We start from the raw sequence: 19,119 nt of genomic DNA, 5'->3' as shown, positions 1-19,119 counted from the left end.
GGGAGCGTGGAGTCTTAGCCACTGGACTACCAAGGAAGTTCCAACTACGATTAACTTAGTAAAGCTCAGTCTCCTGTAGAGATGAGATCTGCCTGCACAAGTAGCTTTTACTGGTTGTTGGATTTTTGCCTTCCAGTGAGTGTTTATTTTCTCTGTCAGGCACTAGCATTTTGCTTATGAAGACAGATCTGAAGGTCTTGGTCAGACATACTCATTTCCTGTGCTTGTCTAAACCATGTGGCTTGGGTTTCAGTTCCCTGACTGTGATGCTCCCGCCTCTCTGGACTTCACTATTGGTGGTCATGTTCCTTCCAGTATTTGGAACCTGGAAATTATCACGGTGTTTCATATTAGGATGTCTGGTATAGGGTACCCAGGGGAGCGACATTCAGTTCAGTTCAGTCGCTCAGTCGTGTCCGACTCTTTGTGACCCTGTGAATCGCAGCACGCCAGGCCTCCCTGTCCATCACCAACTCCTGGAGTTCACCCAAACTCATGTCCATCAAGTCGGTGATGCCATCCAGCCATCTCATCCTCTGTCGTCCCCTTCTCCTGCCCCCAATCCCTCCCAGCATCAGGGTCTTTTCCAAAGAGTCAACTCTTCGCATGAGGTGGCCAAAGTACTGGAGTTTCAGCTTTAGCATCATTCCTTCCAAAGAACACCCAGGACCGATCTCCTTCAGAATGGACCGGTTGGATCTCCTTGCAGTCCAAGGGACTCTCAAGAGTCTTCTCCAACACCACAGTTCAAAAGCATCAAGTCTTCGGCGCTCAGCTTTCTTCACAGTCCAACTCTCACATCCATACATGACCACTGGAAAAACCATAGCCTTGACTAGATGGACCTTTGTTGGCAAAGTAATGTCTCTGCTTTTCAATCTAGGTTAGTCATAACTTTCCTCCCAAGGAGTAAATATCGTTTTTTTTTTTTTTGAGTAAGTATCTTTTAATTTCATGGCTGCAGTCACCATCTGCAGTGATTTTGGAGCCCCCAAAAATAGTCTGTTTCCCCTTCTATTTCCCATGAAGTGATGGGACCTGCCATGATCTTCGTTTTCTGAATGTTGAGCTTTAAGCCAACTTTTTCACTCTCCTCTTTCACTTTCATCAAAGGCTCTTTAGTTCCTCTTCACTTTCTGCCATAAGGGTGGTATCATCTGCATATCTGAGGTTATTGATATTTCTCCCGGCAATCTTGATTCCAGCTTGTGCTTCTTCCAGCCCAGCATTTCTCATGATGTACTCTGCATATAAGTTAAATAAGCAGGGTGACGATATACAGCCTTGACGTACTCCTTTTCCTATTTGGAACCAGTCTGTTGTTCCATGTCTGGTTCTAACTGTTGCTTCCTGACCTGCATATAGGTTTCTCAAGAGGCAGGTCAGGTGGTCTGGTATTCCCATCTCTTTCAGAATTTTTCACAGTTTATTGTGATCCACACGGTCAAAGGCTTTGGCAAGTTGTTATAAACTCAACCTGAAAGGTGCTTTGGCCATCCCAAACCCTGTTCGGTTTTTTTTCTCATGAACTCCTACGAATAGAGGTTTTTAAAAAGATTCTTGCCATTAAAAGTCAAGATTTTAAAGAATGTAAATGGCATGAAAATCCTTGAAACATAGTCTTAGGGAAGTAATCCAGTACAAAAAAATGCAGTACAAATGAAATATTTTTAATGTAATGCTTCATCTTATGAGATATATTACACTTATGTGTGTTGTATATATATAAAACATTTCTAATTTTTGTACACGTAGGCTTTTTCTAGTTTTCCAATATTATAAATAGAGCTGTTGTGCAGCAACATTCCAAAACTTGTGTGTATCTCTGATTGTTTCCTGAGGCTAGATTGCGCGGAATGGAATTATTACTGAGTCAGAGGGTTTGTTTGGGTTTCTTAGGACTGTTGAGACATATTTCCACCTTATCTTTTCAGAGATGTTTCTATCTCTGTCTTTGCGATATGAGAGGATCCTTCTTACTGTAGCTTTGATACTGCAGGCTATTATTTTTAAAAAGTCATTTTGTCAGTTGGATAGGAAACACCCAAGTATTATTTTAATTTTTTTACCTTTGATAACTAGTGTGGTTTTCCACGTTTTCTAAATTTTATCCACAGGGACATTCTGGGTGCTTCATAATGTATCTTTGGCAAATCAAGACATGTCTGTAGCAGTTGATGGATCTCATCATCCAGTAACTCCTAAAAGAAGGAAATAGGAGCAGTTGAGCATGCCATTGTGATTACTAGTGATCTTCAGGTTCTTCCCTTTGTGGCCACAAACTGGTTAATAATCCATTCGCCTTCGTCCTGAGGAGCCCTAAGTTTCTCAAAAGGTGTCTCGGGCTTCTGTGATGCAGGGCTTATCAGATGGTAAGGGACCTGAGCTGGACGTGGAGCGAAGCAGAGCTCAGGCAGCCACCTCTGCAGGAGTGAGGGTGGCTCGACTGTGGTCCGGATGGTGTATTTAGGGTCCTTGTGAGGCCCGTGAGAGCAGAGGAGTCCATCACAGAGGTGCTGGGATAGATGGAGATTCAGTCTTTTCTTGTGTCTCTCATGTCCCTGCACTTACTCAGAAGGATTGTGGCGGTTCTGGCTTTACCTCGTCATGATTTTTTTGTTGGCTGAGTTGGGAGTTTGTCTGATTTTAGACACTTAGGCTGTTACCATTACCCTTCAGGCAGTGGACTTCTCACTTCTATTATTTTTCATGCCTTACCTGGGGGTTGGAAGTCCAGCAGCCTTTTGGTTCTTCTTTGTTACTTTTAAAATTTCCTTATTTTGAGAAATATTTATTAAGTACTTGCTAAGCCAGATCACGTTAGGCATTTCAGATTTAAAGGGTTATTAAGACAACATGTCTTTGAGAGGCTTGTATTTTTGATGATATTGAGGAAAGTTTCCGGTAGGTCTTCCTTTATACCTTCATGCTCATCTGAGTAGTGCCACTGGCTACCGTTTTGTGAGAAACAGCCGTTTGTGCGATTTGCTGTGAGAATCTGGTTGAGGACCCATTCGTTTCTCAGTCTCCAGTGTCTGACCTTAGCAGTAGTGTTTAGGACACTTCGTTGATTTCTTCTCTTGGCTTCAAGGACCCCACAGTCTCATCGTTTTCTTCTTGCTCCTGTACCTCTTTTTGCTGCGTCCATCTCAGTCTTCTCAACCTGTAATGTGGGCTGGGTCATCGGACACCTTCTCATTTCTTTTGACACTTAACTTCCTTGGTAATTGTATCTGGTTTTGAAGTTTTAAATAGCATATCTTTGCTCCTGAAGTTGTATTGTCCAGGCCTATCCTTTGAATTCCATCCCTTATGTGTAGCTTTCTTGCTGACATTTCCATGTGGATGTCTCATAGGCGTATCAGACTCAACACAGCCAAAGCCCAGTTCTTGCTATTCCACCTACCATCACCCAAACCAGCTCATGCTGAAGGTTTCTCATCTTCATTTATGAGCAGCTCTTATCTTCCAGTTTCTCAGGCAAAAACTTTGATGTCACTGTGAACCACTCCTTACCACTCGCTCAACTCTCTACATATTTTCCAGCAGCAAATCCTATCAGCTTTACCATCAGAATGTACCTGTAATCTGATTGCTTCTCATTGTGTCCTCTGCCAGTCTCCCCAGTCCGAGACCGTCATCTCTGTTCTTCATTATGGCAGCCTCCCCCAACCAATGTCCTGGCTTCTGTGTCATCCTCGCTTGTAGGGTGTTTTGAGTATAGCAGCCAGAGTGTTAAAATGTAAGGAATTGTACCAGTCCTCTACTTAGAATCCCAGTGGCTTCCCATCGCATACAGTAAAAGCCAGAAGTTCTTTTATTACCAGTAGCCTGCCTTCCCCCCAGTTCCTCCCTGAGGACCTCATCTTTTCCTGTGTCTCCTTCGCAGACACTGCTCTAGACTCTCGGGGCCAGGTCACTGGTTGTTCTTCGATCTGGAGTGCTGTGCTTTTCCCCTGGGCAGTCTCACAGCTTCCTTCAAGTTCTTAATCCACAGTCACATCTCAGCAAGGTGTCCACCCCTTTCTATTCTCCTTCCATCCTTTATTTTTTGCTTATTTTTTTAAGGAAACATGTATTGCTATTTGATATGGGCTTCGCAGGTAGCTCAGTGGTAAAGAATCAGTCTGCAGTGCAAGAGACTTGTAGGAGACTCGAGTTCAATCCTTGGGTTGGGAAAATCCCCTGGAAAAAGAAATGGCAACCCACTCCAGTAACCTTGCCTGGGAAATCCCATGGACAGAGGAGCCTGGCAGGCTATAGTCCATGGGCCTGCAAAGAGTCGGACACGACTGAGCACGCCACACCAAGGACAATCAGAGGATGGATTTTTTCCCCAGATGTCACTATCAGGAAAAGCTGTGCTTTTTCTGAGTCAGAGTTTATTATTGTCTTGGGTACCCTGTAAATTTGGTAACTTGTGTTTTATTTTTGTTTGGGCTACTAGGAAGTTCTAGATGTACTGTGCTGTTTTGAATACTAGCATTTTCTATACATTGCCATTTTTGTGTAGTAATCTTAGCTGTGGCTTTATCTTAGGTTGTTATTTTTCCTTGTAGTGTTTTTTTTTTTTTAAATTATCTGTTTTTTAATGATCCCTATTATACCTATTTCTCTAAGCTACTCACATCTTTTTTTTTTTCAAGCAGGACAGATACAAATGAAAATTATGATGATTTTTTTTCTTTCTCTTCCAGGGAAGCACAGTAAACATGAACCTCATGGGATGGCTATATTCTAAGGTTGAAGCTTCATTGGGTTCTGCTGGTCACACAACCCTTGGGGTCACACTTATGATCGGTTAGTGAATCCTGAAGTCCCACGTTTTGTCTCTTTTGAAAGCTTGTTACACAAAGTGGCGTGACAGAGAGGGGAACCCAGGTTAGACCACTTGGTTATGGTTGTGCCTGCACAATTCACTAGTTCTTGGACCTAATTAGACACAGTGAACATAGTAACGTCATTCATCCCATTTGTGTTTTTATTTCCACTTTCTTAAAATGAGGATCTTGTCCCGTGCGTGCTTCAGTGCTGTTGTGATGAGCTAATGAGAGTATATGTGAGAACTTGGAAAGCAGTCAGGGAGTTTATACCTCCCTGTAAGGTGTTCATTAATAGTCTGTAGCAAAAGGGAGAATTGTTGCCTTTGATCAAATTCAGTTTGCTTATGGAACTTAGATTTTGTAGATGTCAGAGGTGATAGGATGTGATTAGAAACCTACCAGGTTGGGAGCCCAGAGTCTGGATTCTGGTCCTGACTCATCTTTGACAAGGAAGTTAACCTCCATGTCTTAGTTTTCTGTAGAAGTGTGGCTGTTTGCCTAAGCCATATAGATCACTTCTGGCTCCAGGGTCTGTTGGCTAAGGCTGGGTTGTGCTGGTTGCCAGCTGGGTCATTGAGAAGCGGATGAGGCTCTCTGGACTCACCATCTGTGCCTCTCTGTGTGGTAAATTTGTCTAACTGAGCCCCATGGGGTATGGAGAACTTCTTGCAGAGCCCTAGGGAGACTTGTGGGTGGCGAGCTGCAGGCTCTGTACCATCTTTTATTCCTTATAATTCCTTGGTACAGTCTGGTAAAGGGAGGACTGTGCTGTGCTTAGTTGCTCAGTCATGTCTGACTCTTTGCAACCCCATGGACTGTAGCCCCCGCCAGGCTCCTCTGTCCATGGAGATTCTCCAGGCAAGAATGCTGGAATGGGTTGCTATATCCTCCTCCAGGGGATCTTCCTGACCCAGGGATCGAACCCAGGTCTCCCTTATTGCAGGCAGATTCTTTATGATCTGAGCCACCAGGAAAGCCCAAGAATTCTGGAGTGGTTAGCTTGTCCCTTCTCCAGGAGATCTTCCCAACCCAGGAATTGAACTGAGGGGTAGTGAGAGGTAATGCTAGACTGGCAGCTTGTTTCTAGAGACCCCTCCTCCCTTCCCCTCCCTCTCAAATCCTTTGCCTCTCAAAAGCTTTTTCTTACTTGAAAATGCTCTTCAGTATTCTTTCTAGTTCCCTCCATGATGGAAAATTTGATAATACATTTTAAAGAATTTTAGAGCCAGGAAGGATCTGTGCCATCAAGTCAAAGCTTCTTATTTTACAGATGGGAAAATTGAAGCTCAGAGAGGTTAAATTCCTTGCCCAAGATCAGTCAGCTTGTTAGTGCCAGAAGCAGAACTCACGTCTCCTGACTCTGCAGTCTTTCATATTATGTCATATTACATCAGCCAATTAAAGATTTACTAGCTTTACTAAACTTCTGTTTATTAAAATCTTGAGAAGCATAAACTTTCTTCACTCTCTATCCTGGTTCACTTTAATGATATGAGTCAGCATCAGTGACTAATGCTGATTGCACGGAGGAGAGAGTGAGTGGGCTGTGCTGTGGGAGGACTGGTGCCCTTGGGGGCGCCACGAGGTGGGGGCAGGGGCTAGACTTGGGAATGGGTCAGAAGAAACATGAACTGGTGCCCTTGGGGCCACCATGGGGTGGGGGTTAGACTTGGGAAGGGGTCAGAAGTAACTTGAGCCGGTGCCCTTGGGGCTGCCACGGGGTGGGGGTTAGACTTGGGAAGGGGTTAGAAGTAACTTGAGCTGGTTGGTACCCTTGGGGTCGCCTCGGGGCAGGAGCAGGGGTTAGACTTGGGAAGGGGTCAGAAGGAACATGAGCCGATCATAGGATCAGACTTTGCTTTTGCAATTCTATCCTCTTCCCCTGCCCCGGTATCCATCAATAATGGGTGCTTAGACTGAATTAAGAAATTCGGACTAATTTGCTAGCTGGTCATCAGCTTTCTTTAATCTGTATTCTGATTATAAGACTAGACTAGTTTGTTCTAGCCTTTCTAATCTCCAACCTTCTCCTGGGAAATAATTAATGTATAGTAATAGCAACTGTTACGTGTTGAGTGGTTCCCATATTCATTTACTTTCCTTCTGTCCTGATTTAGTAATTGTAGTTTTTTCATGTATGCCTCCAGATGCCATCCCTTTCCGTGGCTAAGTTTTCTGCTGTTAATATAATGTGCTGCCTTTTAGGAACCTTCAGTTTGGTTCTGTAAAAAATCTCTCTTTTTTATAGGGGGTATAACGTGCATTCTTTCACTTGTCTGTGCCTTGGCCCTTGCTTACTTGGATCAGAGAGCAGAACGAATCCTTCATAAAGAACAAGGGAAAACAGGTTAGTCTGAATGCAAGAAAACTTAGGCTTTTGGGAATTATGGCCTTTTTGAGATAATTTACAGTGAGGTAAGTTCTTAATAGTAATGTTGTAAACCCAGCGAAGCTTATTAATACATGCTTATTAAATCTTTTTCTTCCACTTAAATTAAAAAAAAATTTTATATTGATGTATATTCAGTTTAAATCTTTTATTTCCAAATCTATTTCCACTTGTCTAAAGTTTTGGATACGTTTTTTTCCCCTGTAAGTGGTTTTGGCAGAATTTACCTTCTTGATTGTACTTTGTATATTTTCAAAGTGATAAGTGTTCCTGGAGGAGAGGAAGAAGGTAGATACTAATCTTAGATTTTATATTTTTCTATTGTCTTTTAAAATTATCCCCAAAGCTGTGTTCTAGTAATTTACTGAGAAAAGTTTTTTTTTTTTTTTAACTGAATTGCAAAAGTTAATCAGGTGATAAAAGAAAAAGAATCTTGACTTAGCAATGCAGAATGGCACTGACAGCATCTTTCTTTTCTCCTCTCAGGAGAAGTGATCAAGTTAACCGACGTGAAGGACTTCTCCTTACCCCTGTGGCTTATATTTATCATCTGTGTCTGCTATTACGTCGCCATCTTCCCTTTCATTGGACTTGGAAAGTAAGTAATTTCTAGCCTTCCATTTTTGTTCGCTAAATTATGAGAATTTAATCATGTAAGTGTAAATTTTTAAGCTGTAAATTTTTGTTAGTATGTTAGTATGTTGTTAGTATGTTCATAGACATTGTTTTACATCCTGGGATACAACAGTTTTTCTTAGCTTGAGGTTTGTTTGCTCAGTCACTCAGTTGTGTCCGACTCTTTTGTGACTCTGTGGACTGTAGCCCGCCAAGCTCCTCTGTCCGTGGGATTCTCTAGGCAAGAATACTGTAGCGGGTTGCCATGCCCTCCTCCAGGGGATCGTCCTGACCTAGGGATAAAGCCCACTTCTCTTGCATCTCCTGCATTGACAGGCAGATTCTTTACTACTGAGCCACCCAGGAACCCATAGCTTAAGATTTAGTATTGGTTTAATTCTTGTACCAGGTTTTTGAGGAAATACCTAAGTACAGTTTTTGATTCATGATTCTGTTTTATTTTAATGCTTGATTTTGGATTTGTATTCTTTGTTTCCTCTTTATTTTGCTAGGAAGTCTCTTACTGAGAATGGAGACGGTTCATTAGCTCATAGTGACAAGGCACATCTCCATTTGTTAGGCTGCAGTTCTACCAGACTCCACTTCAGGGTTTAAGTCAAATTCTTTGCTTTGTCTCCTACCTCCTATATGTTTTTGTAGGCACCTACTTAAATAGAATGGGCTACCCTTGTGGCTCAGTTGGTAAAGAATGTGCCTGCAATGCAGGAGACCTGGGTTCTATCCCTGGGTTGGGAAGATCCCCTGGAGGAGGGAAAGGCTACCCACTCCAGTATTCTGGCCTGGAAAATTCCATGGACTGTATGTATAGTCCATGGAGTTGCAAAGAGTCAGACATGACTGAGCAATTTTCACTGTCACTTAAACAGAGCAGTGTGTGAGTGTGTGTTTGTGGAGAAACATCTTTGTAATCATAATCCTTAAATTCAGTCTTGCATTTTACAGTTTGAGAGAGGAACCTTATACATTATTTAGCAAAGGACGCATCCAGTATTATTTTTAAGGAAAAGAAGCCATCTTGGTTTTGTATAGTAATACATTTGGGTTTCTGAAAATTTGTGTGTATTATTTTCTGTATATGTAAAAGAAGAAAAATTAGGCATCAGTGTATTTTATTTAGTTGGGCAAGTACTTACATAAATACTAAAGCTTTAGCCAGTTGCTCGAAGATGAATATCAAATAAGATGGGAAAACAGTTCAGAAAGAAGGGGAAGTTGACTATTTTATTCAGTATTATTTTGCTTTTGTTTTTACAAAAACAGAATAATTCTCTCTAAAGGGTTAATTTTTTTCCCCCCTCTCTATTTTAGAGTTTTCTTTACAGAGAAGTTTGGATTTTCCCCCCAGGCAGCCAGTGCTATTAACAGGTATTCCATTAATTCTGTGAATGCTTACTGTGTGCTTAGTGTGGGTCTTTAGTTATAACCCCGTGTTAGAGCCAGAAGAGACTTATGTGAGCTAACGTCTATAGTGTGAAACCAAGTCTATCTTGGGTCTTGATCCTGAAAATGGCCATCTTTACATTAATGGAAAGCCAGCGAAGTCTTGGATCACTTTTATATCTTTATATTTCTCTTTACTGATGACCATTTTAGAAGAATGTTATATGAGCTAGGAATTTTAGAATTAAGGACTTTGGGTTTTTTGTTTTTTTTTTTGCTGTGATATCTTTTATTAAGTATCTTTTGTATTTTCTGGGCAGTGTCGTATATGTAATATCAGCTCCCATGTCCCCAATATTTGGGCTTCTGGTGGATAAAACAGGAAAGAACATCATCTGGGTTTTGTGTGCAGTGGTGACCACGCTTGCTTCCCACATCATGCTGGCCTTCACACTGTGGAACCCCTGGATTGCTATGGTAATGTGGCTGCTGACACTCAGGGGCTCAGGGAGGACGGTACAGCACGTAGCAGAAGCCGTGCTTGGCTCTTCTGATCGCAGTGCTCGTGATAGTGGGGCAGACAATGACTTGATTTCAGTTTCCACAGGATAACTATTTTTAAAGTATATAAATAATAGTCATCAATACATAAAGTCTTTTTGATTTCATTTGGCTGTATAATACTCTCAATGCTAATGGAGAATTTGAAATAAAATAGTCATATAAAAGCCAAAATGCCTATTAGTTCTATTTATTTTTCATTAAGAAAAGTCATTTCATCATTTAGCCCAGTATCTATGATTTTACATTTTTTGGTCTCTGACTCTAAGTAGATCAAAGAGTAATGATGAATTCATCAAGTTTTTGTTATTATTCATCAGAAGTGTCATTTTTTAAGACCACAGGCTGAAGTGTTATATTTCTTAACTGTGAATAAAAGAATATTGTGAATATATATATTTGTGCCCTTGGTGAGAAGTCTGTGGGATGGATTCCTAGAAGTAGAAATGCTAGAGCAGAGGTTTTGCACACTGAACATCTTGGTGGATGCTGTGAAACCTCTGCTGTAATAACTTTCTACCCATTTAGGACTTTACCAATAATATATGAATGTGTTTTTTTTTTTTTATTAATAGTGTCCTTGCTATGTTGGACACTGGCATTGTTTTAATTGTTGCCAATTTGATAGGGATAAATGATGAGTGATCTTATTTTAACTTAAATCATAAAGTCTCTTCTTTAATTGGAGAAAAAGTTAGCAGTAGGTGTTGTTTAACGAGCAGTGGTTGTTACTGGTTCTGTGCTTGGCTCTCTAGATGGGTGGTGATGACCCAGAGGTAAGATAATAGACTACTGGCATAATGTTACCATGATTGCTTAATTTGTAATTCCTAATGAATACTGGAAAATTAGCTTTCCTGAGACATTGGTAATGACTTTTTGCAAATTGGCTTTATTTTCTTACTTGGTGTATTTTGTCACTGGAGGAATACTGTTAGAGAGGGGCCAGGACCTTTCTGTATTGAATGTGAATTTTTAGCCTAATTATTTTGTAATGCAATTTGTGTGGATATGCATGTGTTAGTTATTATGTCACTGTTGCTAATCTGCATCGAAGGAAAATCACCTTTTGGTAAACATAAGTGTTTTTTACTCTTTTCTGTGTTGCTTTCTGTAGTGTCTCCTGGGACTCTCCTACTCATTACTCGCCTGTGCCTTGTGGCCAATGGTGGCGTTTGTAGTTCCTGAACATCAACTGGGAACTGCATATGGCTTGTAAGTGTTTGCACATGGATCATATAATGTCTCTCCCTGCTGTGTCAATTTAATTATCTTATAAAAATCCAGACCTCTTGAATCTAGTCATCTACAGGCTTTTGAGACAGCTCTGAACCTCGAAATAACCAGAAAAATCCGTTAATCTATTTGTGTTATTATTGTGGCAAAAAAATGCACCAAGCCCCTAATAGGAGAACTAGCGATAAGCCACCCCGTAAAAGGGTATTGCTTGCTGACCATCCTGCTGCCTGTTTATCTGTAGACTTCTCAGTGAGACACTGCGTCCCTGTTCTCTCTGGTGGAAAAGGCCAAAGCAGGGAACCACATCTATGGTTGGCATTCGCTTAGCCCTTTGTCTCCTTCAGCAGGAAGGTGTCAGGTTCATCCTGCCCTTGCTGAGGCAGATTCCCTTACCTGTGAGCCTAAAGTTAAGTAGTGGAAACAGTCATGGAAAAAAAAAAAATCTAATCAGATCATTCTTGGTTAAAACATCTCTTAGCATTAATAATATGTGGTTTATAGATACGATTATAGTGACTTGCTTTTTGTGTATGATGACTTTAGAATTGATATATATATTTTTTTGATTTCTTAAATTGTAGCATGCAGTCCATTCAGAATCTTGGGTTGGCGGTCATTTCCATCATTGCTGGAATGATCTTGGATACTCGGGGATACTTGTTTTTAGAAGTTTTCTTCATTGCCTGTGTTTCCTGTAAGTGCGCCACCTGGCAACGTTTAGTTTCTTCTAATATGTGGCAGAATGTCCTTGTTTATTGGAGAAGGAGATGGCAGCCTGCTCCAGTATTCTTGCCTGAAGAATCCCATGGACAGAAGAACCTGAAGGGGCCCTGCGGGCTACCGTCCATGCAGTTGCAGAATCAGACATGACTGAAGTGACTTAGCATGCACACATTGTCATTTATACTTCTAGGTTTTTGTTATTGTTCTTTTCCCCGCTTTTAAAAACCAAATCTCTAAAGTGTTGCACTCAGATTTGCCTAATTCTTAGGCTATGCATCTGTTTCCCAGCTAGTGATTTTTTTTTTTTGTATTACTATTTTGCCGGGTTCCAGCCCCGGCTGATCCAGGGTATTCGAAGGAGAGACGGCTAGGCGACCTATTCAAATGTTAATTAGAGATAATAAAGAGGAATAGAATGAGGATAGCTCAGTAGGAAAATTCAGTGGAGAAAAGAAGCTGAGTGGCTTGGTTTACGCAGAAAATCAATATAACCCGTGACACCAGGTTAGCTCTGACCACGGAGGCCGCAGGCGCCCTCTCGAATAGCGGAAGGTGCCCCACCTTAGACACCTTCTCGAGTGGGTCTTAGAAGCCCAGGCAAATAAATGGTCGCAGAGGATATCCACGCTCCAGATGGACACTCAGCTGGAAGTTAAAGGGAAGAATGACATGGGGAGACCAAGCGTTGGTGAGCAAGGCCCATAGCTTTATTTTCAACAGGGGCTTTTATACCCTAAGTTACACATAGAGGACAATAGGGGATGCAAAGTCAGCAGTCTTTGATGCTTATCAAAAACCAGGGTTTCTTTCCTGCAGATTTATCGTATACAAATGGTTTAGGTGATTTACATCATCTTCTGGCCAGAGGCCTATTAACATTTTATGACTCTTGACAAGCACTTATCAACAAAGACTTACTTTCTCTAAGAGTAATTATTTTAAGGTTTGGCGCCATCTTCCGAAGATAAGATTACGTTCCTATAGGGTGGATGTGTAATGGGTTTACAAAGGAAAGAATTTACTACCTTAAGGGTCTAAAGTTACTAACACCAGGCCACTACTTATTTTTTCTACATACCAACTATATTAATTAATGCACATTCAAGGATACAATTCAAGGGATGTGAAAACTTGGCAACAAACATTGGCTCATCAATGAAATCTTTTACTAGTTTTATTCTGACAGTTTCTAATTCTCTGAGAGGCTCTAAGCTATTTGAATATCTTAAGCTTCCCGTGCCTCTGGAGGCTGGGAGACTGTAAACAATCGTATGCATAGCTGTAGGTGTCCGGGTAAACTTGTCAGGCGAGTTAGCCATCTGAGGGGTTTGGATTTAAACACTCCTAATTGCCCAGGAACTTTATTAATTGGAGCTGTAAGTTAACTCTTTGACAGAGAGAGTGAGATGGTGGTGGGGGACAGCCCCCAGTAAAGTCAGAGGTGAGAGCACAAAGCAATAAAGTAGGCAGACTCTGGTTTTTGGCGGGTAGATGCTCGAGAACATCCGGGGGCACTCCCGAGGCTCGATCCCGCCTTTGCGTATGCCGAGCCCTCTTCCTCATGACCTTTGTCACGAGTGGAATGTCTCTCGCCGGCTCCCGGCACTATTTTATTTTGATCTCTCAGTTTTTAAAATTATTTTTAATTGGAGATAATTGTTTTACAATGTTTTGTTGGTTTCTGCCATATAGCTGTGTGAAGCAGCCATAAGTATACATATGTCCCCTCCCTCTTGAACCTCCTTCCCCTAAAACCCACAGAGCACGAGGCTGAGCTCCCTGTGTTACACAGCAACTTCCTCCTCCAGCTAGTGACTTTTTAGTTCTGTGAAGATTCATTGGCACTTTTCAGAAGATTCCTATCCATAAAGGTAGCAGTAGAATCTACTTTCTATTCTGTTCTAAATATTTGTTCTTTTTACTGGTAAATGTTATGTTATATATTTTTAATTACAGTGCGAAGAAGAATGTAGTACAGATACATGTTACAGCGTGAATGAACATTAAAAACATTCTCAGTGAAAAAAGTTACATGGAAAAAGTCACCGAGATTCCATACTCATCTTGTCTGTTTCATAAAGACAATTTTTTTTTTTTTTTAAACAAAACACTTTCCCCTTTAGAATAGATCCATTTGAAGGGTCCTGAGCATGTCCCTAGTGTGAAGGTATGGACATTAGTGTGGCTTAGGGCTGAGCACTCATGGTTTATTCATTAGTCTGTTTTGAATTGTTTTTATTATTAGTCCTGTTATTTAATTTTACCAATAAATCATTTATGATTTAATGATTCATTGGTTAAAAATAGGAAGCATTAGGAAACTGCTGAAACTGCAAACATAAATCAGTATTTTTCCACTGATGTGTTCACCTTACACATAAATTGTGTTCATCTGAAGAAAAGGTCACATAACATACCAAGAGGTCTTTTATCCTTCAGTAAGTTGTATTTAAAATGGTATACTCCAGTGATAATTTTATCTGACTTCATTTACAGGAATAAAGACTACTTAAAGTGTGGTATTTTCAGATGATTGCTATGACTAGCCTGAATGCATTTTATTATCTCAAAATTAGCAGAAATTAGCACATCACATTTTAAAAAATATATTATTTCTTCTTAAATAGTGGGCTGTATATGAATTAATAGACTTCCCTGGTCTGGTGGCTTGGATGGTAAAGAATCCACCCATCTTCCAGATCCCTGGGTCGGGAAGATCTCATGGAGAAGAAAATGGCAACCCAGTCCAGCATTATTGCCTGGGAAATCCCATGGACAGATGAGCCAGGCGGGCTACATACAATCCATGGGGTTGCAATTATGATTACATAGGAACCATTGGGGAAAAGCACATGTATTTAAGGACCCTATGTTTTTTTCACTTCCAGTGTCACTGTTATCTGTCGTCCTACTCTACATGGTGAATCGTGCCCAAGGTAAGAGAAGTTGAGGTATTTTTAAAATTAATTTATTTTTTAATTGAAGGCTAATTGCTTTATAGAATTTTATTATTTTCAGCCAAAATATCGACCACAGTGGACAATTGTTTGGGGCTCTTGGATTGTCTCCATGTCCCTGTAGAGGCCAGTGCTTTAGTTCATGTAATAACATTCTGTTTATAGTGTTGAAACACATTTTCCTTCATCGCATATAATTATGTGTTCTGGACCCTCACATTTATTTATTAAAATTGTTGTTCTGTTCTTGCTGGTCAGTTCAGTTTAAGTTTCGTGTTCGATGTTATTTTTTTATTATCATAAAGAAGTATGACTTTTTAAAAAAGTAACCTGAAGTCCTTCCTATATACTTAAAGTATAATTGTGACGACTGTTGTAGCCTGTGTCTTATATTTTTAAAAAATGAAAAGTGAACATATTTATGGCTGAAGTTTGCATTTTAAGGTTGAAAGTGTTTGGTAACAGATGAGAAATTACAGGTTTTTTTCATTTGCTTATATTTGTTTTTGTATTTTTTGTCCTTAATAAAATTTTTATATTACCTTTATTAATTTTTCTAAACTGGCTTACCCCCTAAGGGTTGTCATGTATTTAGAAAGATGACTATATATGATGTTTAAATAATTTTAGGTCATTTCTTTTAATGTCTCTTAATTTTCACTACTTATTAATAGTACAGTGTCCCCAAACCTTGAGCAATACATAAGTCCAAATTTCTTAAAAAATGCTAACATTAAGGAGTGATTATTTGTATCATATAAGGGTTCTTAAAAAACACTTTTCCTCCTTGGGACGTTTTCAGGAGATAAACTATTTCTCACCTTCCACAGCTTTTTTTGTTACTTTAAGATGTATGTGTGCATGTGCACATTGGCACGTGTGTGTTTGAATTTTACTTCTGATAGTTATATTGAAAAAATTCCACACTTGTATGTATTTTAGGGGGGAACCTAAATTATTCTGCCAAAAAAAGGGAAGAAATGAAACTTTCTCATGAAGAGTAAGTATTGAAAGAGAAAAGTCTTTATTTTGAAAATCTTGACGCATTAGCAGTTTATTTCAAGATTGGGTTTAGACTTTTAAATTAGTCTCTTGAGTTTTGAGAGCTAACAGTTGCCTTTGGGACTGCTGTAACATAATTCTTGTTTGTATTAGAAAATTTTTAAAGGGTGGATATCAAAGATTAAAATAAAATGAAGGGAATAAAAAGCAAATTGGGCTTTAACTTTCCTTCTGAGAGAAGAGAGAGAGGCCTGCAGTGTTTATAATTTATTGGAGGAAAGGGCTTTGTCCTCACTTCCTGTGCTAGGCTTACCCTTTCATTCTTTCTCGTATTTTCTTTTTCTTAACTAATTATTGTTGTTCAGTTGCTCAGTTGTGTCCGACTCTTTGTGATGGTTGAAATAATCTTTTACTATCTAGTTGAGATCAGATCAGATCAGTCGCTCAGTCGTGTCCACCTCTTTGCAACCCCATGAATCGCAGCATGCCAGGCCTCCCGGTCCATCACCAACTCCCGGAGTTCACTCAGACTCACGTCCATTGAGTCACTGATGCCATCCAGCCATCTCATCCTCTGTCGTCCCCTTCTCCCCTTGCCCCCAATCCCTCCCAGCATCAGAGGCTTTTCCAATGAGTCAACTCTTCGCATGAGGTGGCCAAAGTACTGGATAAGATAAGATAGTTGATATTAACTAGTTAGGATCATCTTTTTTTCCTCCTGGTACTAACATGCTATTCTGTATTCTCTTACTTGGAACAGATTAAAGTATATAGTGTGGAATTTAAGTTAAATCAATTTTTTCCATGAGTGTATGCTGAACCATAGTAGGGACTCTATTTTTTTTTTGAACTTTTTATTTTATACTGGGATACAGCCAATTAACAATGTTGTGGAAGTTTCCGGTGAACAGAGAAGGGACCCAGCCATAAATATACAAGCATCCGTTCTCTTTTAAACGTCCTCTCATCCAGGCTGCCACATAACACTGAGCATTTTGATGTGCTATCCAGTAGTTCCTTGTTGGTTATGCATCTTAAACACAGCCGTGTGTACCTGTCCATCCCAGCTCCCAAACTGTCCCTACCCGCCCCAGCAGCCATGTTTGTTTTCTAAGTCTGTGAGTTTCTCTGTGTCCTGTAAGTTTATTTGCATAATTTCTTTTTAGATTCCACATATAAGGGATGTCATACAGTGCTTCTCTTTCTCTGTCTGACCTACTTCACTCAGCACGACACACTCTAGTTCCATCCTTGTTGCTGCAAATGGCATTATTTCATTCCTTTTAATGACTGAGTAATATTCCGTTGTCTATATGACCACATCTGCTTTATCCATTCCTCTGTCAGTGGACATCTAGGTTGTTTCCATGTCTTGGCTATTGGAAACAATGCTGCAGTGATCACTGGGGTGCATGTATCCTTTTGGATCATGTTTTTCTCTGGATATGTGCCCAGGAGTGGGATTGCAGGGTCATATGGTAGCTCTCTTTTTAGTTTTTTTAGAAGTGTCTCCGTATTGATCCTCATAGTGGCTATACCAATTTACATTCCCACCAATAGTAGAGGAGGGTTCCCTTCTCTCTACACCCTCCCCAGTATTTATTTATTGTTTGTGGATTTTTTGATGATAGCCATTCTGGTGGGTGTGAGGTGATGTCTCATTGTAGTTTTGATTTGCATTTCTCTCATAATTATTGATATTGATAATTATTGATGTTGAATATCTTTTCATGTACCTAATGGCCATCTGTATGTCATCTTTGGAGAAATGTCTATTTAGGTCTTCTGCCCATTTTTTGATTGGGTTGTTTGTTTTGATGCTGTTAAGCATCATAAGCTGTTTGCAGATTTTGGAGACTAATCCCTTATGAGTCACATCATTTGCAAATACTTTCTCCTGATGATTCTTTTTCTTGTTATTTCTAGTTTTTTAGATACTGAATTTTTTATGATTTAAAAAATTTATTTGTAAATATATACCGTGTAAGTTTTATGAACTTTGAGTAGGCTGAAATAGGATAGAACAAGGCTGTGTTTTCTGGAGATTGATTCTTGCTTGTCTCAAATTCCTTTTTTTTCTGGCCACACCTTGAGGCTTATGGGATCTTAGTTCCCCAACCAGGGATTGAACCTAGGGCCTCAACAGTGAAAGTGTGGAGTCCTCCCAGTGGACTTCCAGGGAACTCCCTCAAATTCCCTTTTAACATAATAATTCTACTTCTATAAATAGTTGTTTTTAAATTCGTGTTTTAGAAGGATTTTTAAAGTCAGAGATACTCAACATTGTCATATGTTAAGTGAACAAAAGGTAAAAATGCAGATATATCCTAATTTTATTCAAGAAAAAGTATGCAAGCATATGTATTTCTTAAATCCATTACTTGTATATAATGGAAAAAAAAGGCTGAAAGAAAAATCCCCAAATATTACCAATTCCATTTGAATGGTAGGGTTAGAAGAGTTTATTTTTTTTCTTGGCTTTTCTATTTTTTCTGAATTTTCTACATTGATCCTGTGTTACTTTTATGGTCAAAAGGAGTGAAAAGATTATCCAGCAAAATGTGTAACTTAATACTTGACACTGCATGTTTTTTATAGTGGTTAATAACGGTTTTCATTTTGTAATGATGGGGTTTTGTGGGTTTTTTCCCTTCCCTTTTTTGATAATGTATTATATTGTGTTTTACAGATGAGAAGTTTAAATGACTGTGTCATGAGAATGGGCTGCACACATCATTGGTTTGAAAACCTCCATTTTTTAAAAAAAAATTTAGAGTTTAGTCATTAGGAAAAATAATAGTTTGGAGAGATTTTATATTTATATTTTGAATATACCTATTGTAAAGCATAACTGTGAGGACTGTGTCTTCTGTATTGCTGAAAAATTCTGCTTTGGAATAGGCTTATCAGTGGTGATGTTTACAAAATTGCACCTGGTACATGCAGGTGATTTTGAGGAAGGACAGTAAACAATGGAAATCTTTGGATATTATATTGACATAATTTTCACAAAATCTATTTAAGGATTTGGCCTTTTTTTTTTTTTAATCTTAAAGCAAAAAAAAAAAAGCTTTTGAAGTGATAGAAAGGATGTTTTATATAGAATAAATAATGGCATTTTAATAGGCATTCCCTTTTGTAATAGGGGATATTTGAAAGATACTTTTATGAAGTCTCATTTCCACATATAGCAGATTGTGTTCTCTCTTTAGTTATGAGAGCTTGCTGACCCTTTTGAGCTTCTGTATTTCTCTGTTATTGAGAATCCTAATCCCTTAGGGACATGATTTTGTGGTACACACTTTTTGTATGATTTTTCCTATAGCCCGGTTAATTACTAAAAGTTATGTAACTGTAAATTATGATAATTGTATATCTACACAGATAAATAAAAGCACTGCAAAAGAAA

At 39.4% G+C, this 19,119-nt stretch overlaps 1 protein-coding gene across 3 annotated transcripts in view; it reads left to right on the top strand.

Annotated features, from left to right (window-relative positions):
• The window catches only part of MFSD1 (major facilitator superfamily domain containing 1), a 27,585-nt gene extending 8,466 nt beyond the window's left edge, over positions 1-19,119 (top strand). For 2 of the 3 annotated variants that reach the window (XM_055569230.1, XM_055569228.1), the window contains exons 7-16: positions 4,698-4,800; positions 7,072-7,170; positions 7,699-7,810; positions 9,157-9,213; positions 9,549-9,705; positions 10,907-11,004; positions 11,610-11,722; positions 14,640-14,687; positions 15,651-15,708; positions 18,400-19,119. In XM_055569230.1, coding sequence (XP_055425205.1) covers positions 4,698-4,800; positions 7,072-7,170; positions 7,699-7,810; positions 9,157-9,213; positions 9,549-9,705; positions 10,907-11,004; positions 11,610-11,722; positions 14,640-14,687; positions 15,651-15,708; positions 18,400-18,403 — 849 coding nt within the window. In that variant the 3' untranslated portion in view covers positions 18,404-19,119. Of the gene's footprint in view, positions 1-4,697; positions 4,801-7,071; positions 7,171-7,698; positions 7,811-9,156; positions 9,214-9,548; positions 9,706-10,906; positions 11,005-11,609; positions 11,723-14,639; positions 14,688-15,650; positions 15,713-18,399 lie in introns of those variants that run through there. The other variant, XM_055569229.1, reaches the window with a different exon arrangement.

This window comes from Bubalus kerabau, chromosome 2 (genome assembly GCF_029407905.1).
Source record: "Bubalus kerabau isolate K-KA32 ecotype Philippines breed swamp buffalo chromosome 2, PCC_UOA_SB_1v2, whole genome shotgun sequence".
Lineage (NCBI taxonomy): Eukaryota > Metazoa > Chordata > Mammalia > Artiodactyla > Bovidae > Bubalus > Bubalus kerabau.
This window is presented reverse-complemented; position numbering and strand designations above follow the sequence as displayed.